General features: G+C 38.3%; 1 protein-coding gene across 18 annotated transcripts in view; it reads left to right on the top strand.

Annotated features, from left to right (window-relative positions):
• MACF1 (microtubule actin crosslinking factor 1) overlaps positions 1-12,361 on the top strand; it is a 342,346-nt gene that overhangs the window by 233,404 nt on the left and 96,581 nt on the right. For all 18 annotated transcript variants that reach the window (XM_029231096.1, XM_029231102.1, XM_029231098.1 and 15 more), the window contains 2 exons: positions 291-608; positions 11,095-11,261. In XM_029231096.1, the coding sequence (XP_029086929.1) occupies positions 291-608; positions 11,095-11,261 (485 nt within the window). The remainder of the gene's footprint in view (positions 1-290; positions 609-11,094; positions 11,262-12,361) is intronic.

Below are 12,361 nucleotides of genomic sequence, written 5' to 3'. Positions count from 1 at the left end.
CATTTCCATTAATCTTCTAATAAGACTTAGAAATGTTGACTAATCCATGTAAAGGTTTGTCTACCCAATTTCCAAACCATTGGTAAGCTTGAGGAAAAGTGGTGATGGCAAAGTCACTGGTCACATGGGGTGGAGAACTAAGGGTATTGATGGTATTCTGAAGTTTCAATTGCAATCCTCCAACCTTCCTTGAGGAGGTGAGCATGTAGTTACTAGAAGCTTATTAGTTTGTGGCTCAGATATCCTGGAATAAGTGAGCCAGGAGCTGACAGACGTGTTCTTGATGACAGAAATTGAAGCAGGACATTGCTCGGCAGAAGAGCAGCTTGGAGGCCACACGTGAGATGGTGACCCGATTCACGGAGACAGCAGACAGCAACTCGGCCGCAGTGCTGCAGGGCAAACTGGCCGAGGTGAGCCAGCGCTTCGAACAGCTCCGGCTACAGCAGCAAGAAAAGGAGAGCTCCCTAAAGAAGCTTCTGCCCCAGGCAGAGATGTTTGAGCATCTCTCTGATAAGCTGCAGCGATTCATGGAAAACAAAAGTCGGTTGCTGGCCTCTGGGAATCAGCCAGATCAAGATATTGCACATTTCTTCCAACAGATCCAGGTAAGGATATATCTGCCAGATGGGCAGAATAAAGGGGAAAGAAAGGCAAGGAAAAAAGTATATTTACTGAACACATAATATGTCAGTCAATGTACTGGAAACTTTACCTGCATTGTCTTAAAGAATTCTCACAGCCATCCTGTAAGCTAGATATTGTTTGTTCATTTTTTAAAAACACCGACTAGATTTATTTTTCACTCATATTACATGTTCAACCCACATCAGCAGGAATACTTAGCTCATCAAGGTCACTCAGTCTTTCAAGTTGATGGAAACTTCATCCTGACATATGTTTTCACGATTACTACTGCAAGGGGAAGAGGACATATCATATCCATTTACATTTTATTAGTCAAAGCAAGTTTCACATGACCATAGCCGACTTTCAAGGGGGTGGAGAAATGTAAACCTACCGTATATCTAGTAGGTGCAGAGCTGAAAATCTTTGGTGAAGAGTTATTACCTCCCGTAGATATAGATGTATATCCAGGAGCAGAATTGCTGGGTCATAGTACCTGCCTGTACTTAATTTGACCAAGTAGTAGCTAACTTGAGCTCCAGAATGGCTGCACCTGCCCACATTCCCACCTGTAGTACCTCAACATGGTTGTATTCTCACATTGCTGCTTTGGGTTTATCCAACTATCTAACGTTTTCCATATTGTACTGCGATCTCATTGTTTTGTTTGGTTTGCTCTCCTAACTTTTTGCTTTTTGTTTTGAAATTTTTTAAACTTACAGAAAAGTAAAAGGAACAGCACAATAAACATCAGCATACTTTTCACCTGGATCCACCAATTGCTGTTTTTTCTCTCTTCATAAATATATAAAAGAGTATCCCTATGGGCTTCCATTTTCATTATCATCATTGTTCTTTTTTATGCTCAAACGTTTTCAAATTTGGTCAGTGGGTGCCCCTTTAAGCTGTCTCCTGGTCTTTCTGACATGTCCCTACCAGTATATGAGCGCTCTCTTACTTTCTGGCACAATAAGATGTGTCATGGTCACCTCGTAGTTTCCCTGTCCCATACCTGAAATCACCTGTTTCTCCAAGGAGCCCTATTTCTACTGGGGAAGTGTAATTAGATATCAAAATCCAGATAACTAGATGAGCCATTAGGGTGTCATTGCTTCTAGGTCCTTTATGTGGATAGGATTAGGAAATCTTGAAAGTTTTTTATATCATGTATTCATACTGATAATCCAGCTCCAACTCAACACCATAGGATTCTCCCTCCATTCTCTATTTGTATCTTCCTCTGCCCACAGGGAGAACCCTCGTTTCCAACAACTTAATATATTATTTGCTATATCCTACAATAAAATAAGATCACTTTGGAATTACACTATTATTTCTACCAATAACAAACCTACTAAGTAAAATTCAAGATTTCTTTAGATTTCTTTTTGTCCTGAGACTCTGACCTACTGTATACTACGTTCAAAGTTACCTGAATTTTTTTTCCCTGTAATTTCTTACATAATTAGCTTTCTTTGTTTCTATTTGTATTCAACTCCAGGATTTTATTTTTCTTTGTAAAGTTTTATTTTTAAATATGTGAAACATTAAGAAAGCTCAGATTTTCCAAGACTGCTTTCTAAAGGATCAACAGTTGACTAAATTCTCATGCAATAATAATATCTATCTTGAAGAAACTATTTTGGGAATTAAAAAGTATCGGAGGTTGGAGATTGGTTCAAGATGGCGTAGTAGAAGGACGTGCTCTCACTCCCTCTTGTGAGAGCACCGGAATCACAACTAACTGCTGAACAGTCATTGACAGGAAGACACTGGAACTCACCATAAAAGATACCCCACATCCAAAGACAAAGGAGAAGCCACAATGAGATGGTAGGAGGGGTGCAATCACAATGAAAGCAAATCCCGTAACTGCTGGGTGGGTTGACTCACAAACTGGAGAACACTTACACTACAGAAGTCCACCCACTGGAGTGAAGGTTCTGAGCCCCACGTCGGGCTTCCCAACCTGGGGGTCTGGCAACAGGGGGGAGGAATTCCTGGAGCATCAGACCTTGACAGCTAGTGGGGTTTGATTACAGGAATTAGACAGGACTGGGGGAAACAGAGACTCCACTCTTGGAGGGCACACACAAAGTAGTGTGTGCATCGGGACCCAGGGGAAGGAGCAGTGACCCCATAGGAGACTGAACCAGACCTACCTGCTAGTGTTGGAGGGTCTCCTGAAGAGGAGGGGGGTGGCTGTGTCTCAGCAGCAGCAGAAGTTCTGGGAGGTACTCCTTGGCGTGAGCCCTCCCAGAGTCTGCCATTAGCCCCACCAAAGAGCCCAGGTAGGCTCCAGTGTTGGGTCACCTCAGGCCAAACAACCAACAGGGAGGGAACCCAGCCCCACCCATCAGCAGACAAGTGGATTAAAGTTTTACTGAGCTCTGCCCACCAGAGCAACACCGAGCTCTACCCACCACCAGTCCCTCCCATCAGGAAACTTGCACAAGCCTCTTAGATAGCCTCATCCACCAGAGGGCAGACAGCAGAAGCAAGAAGAAGTACAGTCCTGCAGCCTGTGGAACAAAAACCACATTCACAGAAAGATAGACAAGATGAAAAGGCAGAAGGCTATGTACCAGATAAAGGAACAAGATAAAACCACAGAAAAACAACTAAATGAAGTGGAGATAGGCAGCCTTCCAGAAAAAGAATTCAGAATAATGTTATTGAAGATGATCCAGGACCTCGGAAAAAGAATGGAGGTAAAGATCAAGAAGTTGCAAGAAATGTGTAAAAAAGACCTAGAAGAATTAAAGAACAAGCAAACAGAGATGAACAATACAATAACTGAAATGAAAACTACACTAGAAGGAATCAATAGCAGAATGACTGAGGCAGAAGAATGGATAAGTGACCTAGAAGACAGAATGGTGGAATTCACTGCTGTGGAACAGAATAAAGAAAAAAGGATGAAAAGAAATGAAGACAGCCTAAGAGACCTCTGGGACATTAAACGCAACAACATTCGCATCATAGGGTTCCCAGAAGGAGAAAAGAGAGAGAAAGGACCAGAGAAAATATTTGAAGAGATTATAGTCGAAAACTTCCCTAACATGGGAAGGGAAATAGCCACCCATGTCCAGGAAGCGCAGAGAGTCCCATACAGGATAAACGCAAGGAGAAACACTCCGAGACACATAGTAACCAAATTGGCAAAAATTAAAGTCAAAGAAAACTTATTGAAAGCAGCAAGGGAAAAATGACAAATAACATGCAAGGGAACACCCATAAGGTTAACAGCTGATTTCCAGCAGAAACTCTGCAAGCCAGAAGGGAGTGGCATGACATATTTAAAAGTGATGAAAGGGAAGAACCTACAACCAAGATTACTTTACCCGGCAAGGATCTCATTCACATTCTATGGAGAAATCAAAAGCTTTACAGACAATCAAAAGCTAAGAGAATTCAGCACCACCAAACCAGCTCTACAACAAAGGCTAAAGGAACTTCTCTAAGTGGGAAACACAAGAGAAGAAAAGGACCTACAAAAACAAATGCATAACAATTAAGAAAGTGGTACTAGGAACATACATATCGATAATTACCTTTATGTGAATGGATTAAATGCTCCAACCAAAAGACACAGGCTCGTTGAATGGATACAAAAACAAGACCTATATTTATGCTGTCTACAAGAGACCCACTTCAGACCTAGGGACACATACAGACTGAAAGTGAGGGGATGGAAAAAGATATTCCATGCAAATGGAAATCAAAAGAAAGCTGGAGTAGCAATACTCAAGCAGGTAAAATAGACTTTAAAATAAAGAATGTTACAAGAGACAAGGAAGGACACTGCATAATGATCAAGGGATCAATCGAAGAAGAAGATATAACAATTATAAATATATATGCTCCCAGCATAGGAGCACCTCAATACATAAGGCAACTGCTAACAGCTATAAAAGAGGAAATCAACAGTAACACAATAATAGTGGGGGACTTTAACACCTCACTTACACCAATGGACAAATCATTCAAACAGAAAATTAATAAGGAAACACAAGCTTTAAATGACACAATAGACCAGACAGATTTAATTGATATTTATAGGACATTCCACCCAAAAACAGCAGATTACACTTTCTTCTCAAGTGCACACGGAACATTCTCCAGGACAGATCACATCTTGGGTCACAAATGAAGCCTCAGTAAATTTAAGAAAATTGAAATCATATCAAGCATCTTTTCTGACCACAACACTATGAGACTAGAAATCAATTACAGGGGAAAAAAACGTAAAAAACACAAACACATGGAGGTTAAACAATACGTTACTAAAGAACCAAAAGATCACGGAAGAAATCAAAGAGGAAATCAAAAAATACCTAGAGACAAATGACAAAACACGACAATCCAAAACCTATGAGATGCAGCAAAAGCAGTTCTAAGAGGGAAGTTTGTAGCATTACAACTAAGAGTCTCTTAGTCTCCTAAGAGACTACTGCAAGCAACTCTATGCCAATATAGTGGACACCCTGAAAGAAATGGACAAATTCTTAGAAAGGTATAGCCTTGGAAGACTCAACCAGGAAGAAATAGAAAATATGAACAGACCAATCACAAGTAAAATTGAAACTGTGATTAAAAATCTTCCCACAACCAAAAGTCCAGGACCAGAGGCTTCACAGGTGAATTCTATCAAACATTTAGAGAAAAGCTAACACCCATCCTCCTCAAAGTCTTCCAAAAAATTACAGAGGAAGGAACACTCCCAAACTCATTCTATGAGGCCACCATCACCCTGATACCAAAACCACACAAAGATACTACAAAAAAAAGAAAATTACAGACCAATATCACTGATGAATATAGGTGCAAAAATCCTCAACAAAATACTAGCAAACAGAATCCAACAACACATTAAAAGGATCATACACCATGATTAAGTGGGATTTATCCCAGGGATGCAAGGATTCTTCAAAAATGCAAATCAATCAATGTGATACACCATATTAACAAATTGAAGAAGAAGAACCATATGATCATCTCAATAGATGCAGAAAAAGCTTTTAACAATATTCAACACCCACTTACGATAAAAACTCTCCAGAAAGTGGACATAGAGGGAACCTACCTCAACCTAATAAAGGCCATATATGACAAACCCACAGCAAACATCATTCTCAATGGTGAAAAACAGAAAGCATTTCCTCTAAGTTCAGGAACAAGACAAGGATGTCTACTCTTACCACTATTATTAAACATAGTTTTGGAAGTCCTAGCTACAGCAATCAGAGGAGAAAAAGAAATAAAAGGAATACAAATTGGAAAAGAAGAAGTAAAACTGTCAGTGTTTGCAGATGACATGATACTATACATAGAGAATCCTAAAGATGCCACCAGAAAACTACTAGAGCTAATCAATGAATGTGGTAAAGTAGCAGGATACAAAATTAATGCACAGAAATCTCTTGCATTCCTATACACTAATGATGAAAAATCTGAAAGAGAAACTAAGGAAACACTCCCACTTACCATTGCAACAAAAAGCATAAAATACCTAAGAATAAACCTACCTAGGGAGACAAAAGACCTGTATGCAGAAAACTATATAAGACACTGATGAAAGAAATTAAAGATGATACCAGCAGATGGAGAGATACACCATGTCCTTGGATTGGAAGAATCAGTATTGTGAAAATGACCACACTACCCAAAGCAGTCTACAGATTCAATGCAATTTCTATCAAATTACCAATGGCATTTTTTACAGAACTAGACCAAAAAAATCTTACAATTTGTATGGAGACACAAAAGACCCCCAAATAGCGGAAACAGTCTTGAGGGAAAAAAATGGAGCTGGAGGAATCAGACTTCCTGACTTCAGACTGTACTACAAAGCTACAGGAATCTAGACAATATGGTACTGGCACAAAAACAAATATAGATCAGTGGAACAGGATAGAAAGTGTAGATAAACCCACGCACCTATGGTCAACTAACCTATGACAAAGGAGGCAAGGATATACAATGGAGAAAAGACAATCTGTTCAATAAGTGGTGCTGGGAAAACTGGAGAGCTACATGTAAAAGAATGAAATTAGAACACTCTCTAACACCATACACAAAAATAAACTCAAAATGGATTAGAGACTTAATGTAAGACCGGACACTATAAAACTCTTAGAGGAAAACATAGGAAGAACACTCTATGACATAAATCACAGCAAGATCCTTTTTGACCCACCTCCTAGAGGAATGGAAATAAAAGCAAAAATAAACAAATGGGACCTAATGAAACTTCAGAGCTTTTGCACAGCAAAGGAAACCATAAACAAGATGAAAAGACAACCCTCAGAATGGGAGAAAATACTTGCAAACGAATCAACAGACAAAGGATTAATCTCCAAAATACATAAACAGCTCTCGCAGCTCAATATTAAGGAAACAAACAACCCAATCCAAAAATGGGTAGAAGACCTAAATTTCTCCAGAGAAGACATACAGATGGCCAAGAAGCACATGAAAAGCTGCTCAACATCACTAATTATTAGAGAAATGCAAATCAAAACTACAATGAGGTATCACCTCACACCAGTTAGAATGGGCATCATCAGAAAATCTACAAACAGCAAATGCTGCAGAGGGTGTGGAGAAAAGGGAGCCCTCTTGCACTGTTGGTGGGAATGTAAATTGATACAGCCACTCTGGAGAACAGTGTGGAGGTTCCTTAAAAAACTAAAAATAAAATTACCATATGACCCAGCAGTCCCACTACTGGGCATATACCCAGAGAAAACCATTATTCAAAAAGACACATGCACCCCAATGTTCATTGCAGCACTATTTACAGTAACCAGGTCATGGAAGCAACCTAAATGCCCATCGACAGACGAATGGATAAAGAAGATGTGGTACATATATACAATGGAATATTACTCAGCCATAAAAAGGAACAAAATTGGGTCATTTGTAGAGATATGGGTGGATCTAGAGACTTTCATACAGAGTGAAGTAAGTCAGAAACAGAAAAACAAATATCGTATATTAGCACATATATGTGGAATCTAGAAAAATGGTACAGATGAACTGGTTTGCAGGGCAGAAATTGAAACACAGATATAGAGAACAAACGTATGGACACCAGGGGGAAAGTGGCAGGGGGTGGTGGTGGTGTGATGAATTGGGAGATTGGGATTGACATATATACACTAATATGTATAAAATGGATAACTAATAAGAACCTGCTGTATAAAAAAATAAAATTCAAATTTCAAAAAAAAAAGATAGCTCAAAAGTCAAAACTTTTCAAAAAGTTATATTCAGGGTGTAGGAAAGTGAATAAGGATATACTCTCACTCTCTTCCGTGTGTCTTCTATCCCATTCACCCCCACAGGTAGTGGATTTCACATTTATTATTTCTATTTATTTTTTCCAAAATAAACACACCATTTCCAATTCTTCGTTACACAAAAGGGGGTACAATACATAATCTTTTGCACTTTCCTTTTATACTTAATATGTCTTAGAAATCACTTAATTCATAGATATCCTCCTCTTTTTTTGTTGTTTTTAAACTATACATTCATTTTGAGGATGAACCGTAGTTTATTCCACCAGACTCTTGTTCTGGTTATTTCCAAAATTGTGCTATTAAAAATGACACTGTAGTGAATAATTCTGTGTTTTTTCCCTGTATTATTGGAAGTGTATCTTCAGAGTAATTCCTAGAGTGGAATTGTTGCATCAGAGGGTAAACGGTTGTGTGGTTTTGTTAGATGTAGCCAAGTTCCCTCCATGAGGATTTCCCCATTTTGCATCCCTAGCAGAAGTGTATGACAGTACTATGTATTTCCCCTGCAGCCTCACCAATAGAATGTATTGTCAAGCATTTGAGTTTTTGCTAATCTGATTAATAAAACATATCTCAATGTGGTTTTAATTTTTTATTTCTTCTCTAAGTTGAATATATTTTTATACATTTAAGAGACATTTATTTGTAAATCATTGGTTCATGTATTTTGCTATCGTCTGTCAAGAGTTTGATCTTTTTTTTTCTTTCAACTTACAAGAGTTCTGTATTAGGGAAATTAGTCCTTTATAACATGTTGGAAATATTTTCTCACAGTTTGTCCTTTGCCTTTTGACATTGCTTATGGTGTTTTTGGCCATATAAAAGTTGTTTTTTTAAAAAAATTTTTACACAATAGATTTTATCACTTTTTTTTAAACTGAAATATAGTTGACATACAATATTATGTTAGTTTCAGGTGTACAACATAGTGACTCAACATTTAAATACATAATGAAATGATTACTATGGTAAGGCTAGTAACCATCTGTCCCCATTCAGAGTTATTACAGTGTTATTGACCATGTTCCTTATGCTGTATATTACATCCCCATGACTTAAATTTATTTTATAACTGGAAGTTTGCAACTCTTAATTCCCTTCACCTATTTCACCCATTCTCCTAACCTTCTTCCCTCTAACAACCACCTGTTTGTTCTCTGTATTTATGAGTCTGTTTTTGTTTGTTTGTTCGTTCATTTGTTTTGTTTTTGAGATTTCAAGTATGAGATCAACAGTATTTGTCTTTCTCTGACTTATTTCACTTAGCATGATATACTCTAGATCTATCCATGTTGTCACAGATGGCAAGATTTCATGCTTTTTATGGCTGAGTAATATTCCATTGTCTCTGTGTGTGTGTGTGTGTGAGAGAGAGAGAGAGAGAGAGAGAGAGAGAGAGAGAGAGAGAGATCTTCTTTATCCATTTAGATTTATATTCTGGGGTTTCTGTTCTGTTCCATTGATGTATATGTCTGTTTTTGTGCCAGTAGTATACTGTTGTGATTACTGTAACTTTGTAGTATAGCTTGAAACCAGAGATATCACTCTTTCATTGAAGTTGTAATTTTAGTCATAGTTTGAAAGCCTTTTGCCACACCCAGGTTATGATGGAATTTACCCAATGGTTTCCTTTTTTCTTTTCTTTTTCTTCTTTTACATTTGAATACTTTAACAATTTAAGTTTATTGTGAGGTATAGTATGAGCTATGAATTCAAGTTCATGTTTTTTCAAAGTTCTATATAGTTATTCCCAATATCATTTATTTGAAAAGTCTATCTTTACCCCAGTGATTTGAGAATCTGTCTTTATCACATACAAAATGTCTTATGTATTGAAGTTTATTTCTTGATTTTCTATTCTATTTCACTGGTCTTTCTATTCATTAAGAATAGCATACTATTTTTAATTCTAGAGGCTTTCTGGGTATGTTTTACTATCTGGTAAGGCTAATCGCCCTTATTTCTTTTTTCATTTTCTTTTTTTTTCTTTTTCAGGATTTCTCATAGCTATAATTGTACATTTATTTTTCCATATGAACATTAGAATCAACTTTATCAGTCCTAGAGAAAAGAGTTGGTATATTTGTTTGGCTCACATTACTTTATTCATTCACACATGCATATATGCACACATAGATGCATACATACACATACATCCATAGCTTTATGGACATCTTTCCTTTTTTTTCCAGGTCTGCTTTCATGTCTTTCAGAAGTCAAAGTTTTATTCATAAAGGTTTTGTACTGTTCCTAAAATTGTACGTTTTGTGTTGCTATTATATTATTCTTGATTTTTATATGTTGATTTTATATTCTTGCTTATTGGATTACTTCACTGTTCAATTTGGTTGTATTGTTGATTCTCTGAGGTTTTACAAATATACTTCCATGTAATCTGCAAGTATAGTTGTACCTCTTCAAATTCTTATGCCACAAATTGTTTTCTCCTACCTAATTGCATTGGCTAATATTGTCAATACAGTGTTAAATAATAGTGAAGAGTGTGTTTACCTGTTTTAAAGAAGAGACAGACTGCAGAAGCTTAGAGAAGTTCAATAGCTTAAGATCACAAGCTAGTAAAGGGCAAAGCCATGATTGACTTTCAGGTCTGTTGTACTCCAGAAACTTCCATTCTTTTTATTCTCTCATGCTGCCTCTGGAATCTTTAAAGATTTGTTTGAAGGAGACAAGACTCCTTTGTAATTTCCAGCCACTCTCAGGTGGATTGGAGAAATCCTACATATTTAATGTTTTGATCTAGCAGTTGACCTGGTGAACATGCCTCTTTTCTTTTTTTTTTTTTTTTGTTTTTGTTTTGTTTTGTGTTTTGTGATATGCGGGCCTCTCACTGCTGTGACCTCTCTCGCCACGGAGCACAGGCTCCGGACACGCAGGCCCAGCGGTCATGGCTCACGGGCCCAGCCGCTCCGCGGCATGTGGGATCCTCCCAGACCGGGGCACGAACCCGCGTCCCCTGCATCGGCAGGCGGACTCTCAACCACTGTGCCACCAGGGAAGCCCCATGCCTCTTTTCTTGTTCCCTCTTTTTCTACAAGTAAGGGAGAACATGCCCCAGCTTTAATCTAGATATCTTTCATTCTTTAGAGTCATTATTTACAAGGACCAGAGGATTGAATACATTTCCTTGTTTCCTTGACAGGAGCTCAATTTGGAAATGGAAGACCAACAGGAGAACCTGGACACTCTTGAGTACCTGGTCACTGACCTGAGCTCCTGTGGCTTTGCCCTGGACCTGTCCCAGCACCAGGACAGGGTACAGAACCTCAAAAAGGACTTCACAGAGCTACAGAAGACAGTTAAAGAAAGGTGAGTTTTCATAGGTATGGATCAGTGTCATGGAGCTAATTTTTTCTTGCTTTTGAATGAAATGACTTTCTCCTCCTTCCTTCTTCACCAGAAAAGATGGCATCAAAATTCTGCTCCTGAGCCGTAGGAGATTGGAAAGTGCCTCTTTCAGACAAAGCTATTCAGTCTACTTAATGCTTAGTGGTCTTTCTGTTAGTAAATAGTGAGTTCCTTCTCAGTAATGGGATTCAGTTCCCCCTCAGTACAATCAAAAGTCCAGGTCACCTGGACCAAACAGAACAAATTTGGGGCAGCAAGTTGGATTGTGGCAGGATTTGAAATAATGAGAAAAATTGGAAGAGACTTCCCAGACATAATTAAGGATTATATTGGAACTCACACTGCTTGTTTTGACCACATTTAAGTTGCTGTTAACGGAGGAGTTTCTGGATTCTTCTTTTAAGGCAAACATGGGAATACACAACAAAGGTAGATGATTTCAGGTTATTAGCTCACAGTTGAAAAGCCATAATTCCTCCGTTAGAAAGCCTCACGTGGGTTTAAAAGCTTGATAAGACTTCTCTTGGTTTGGCCATGAATATCTCGATTTAGCGGATGATGGCTTTAGTGACTAGGGGAAAGCAGTTGCTCCGCGTTATTTAGTGCAGGTGAAGGGGACAGGACAAAGGCCGCGAAGGCTTTGTTTTTCTTGCCCTCAGCTGAGGGCTATTTAGCTATATGAAGAGCTAGGATCTCTGGCTTGAAGTCTAATAGATGTGACCATTTCCAAAACTTAATTTCAGAATTGAGTTCTCCTTTCTCCTTGATTTATTTTACTCATTGGTATGCTTAGCCTAACTTCTCTGAGCCTCAGTTTTGGCATCTTCCTTGTTAAAGGAATTAGCATTTGAATTGGGCCTTGAAAGAGTCAAATACCTAAAAAGTAGCAGAGCTGGCCTTGAGATCCAAAGCCTGCATTCTTTCCATTGTATCATAGTACCTAAATAGCAGGCTCCCTTTAGTTTTTCTCATTTTCACTTTAGCCTAGAGTAAGATTGAAGACTCCTTTCCCCAGAAATGTCCAAACAAGGGCAACAGATTCCTTAGTTTGATGCTCTCCT

This window comes from Monodon monoceros, unplaced genomic scaffold (assembly GCF_005190385.1).
Source record: "Monodon monoceros isolate NGI ecotype Baffin Bay Population unplaced genomic scaffold, NGI_Narwhal_1 Super_Scaffold_18, whole genome shotgun sequence".
Taxonomy (NCBI): Eukaryota; Metazoa; Chordata; class Mammalia; order Artiodactyla; family Monodontidae; genus Monodon; species Monodon monoceros.
The sequence above is the reverse complement of the archived record's forward strand: the minus strand, read 5'-3'. Positions and strand labels throughout refer to the sequence as shown.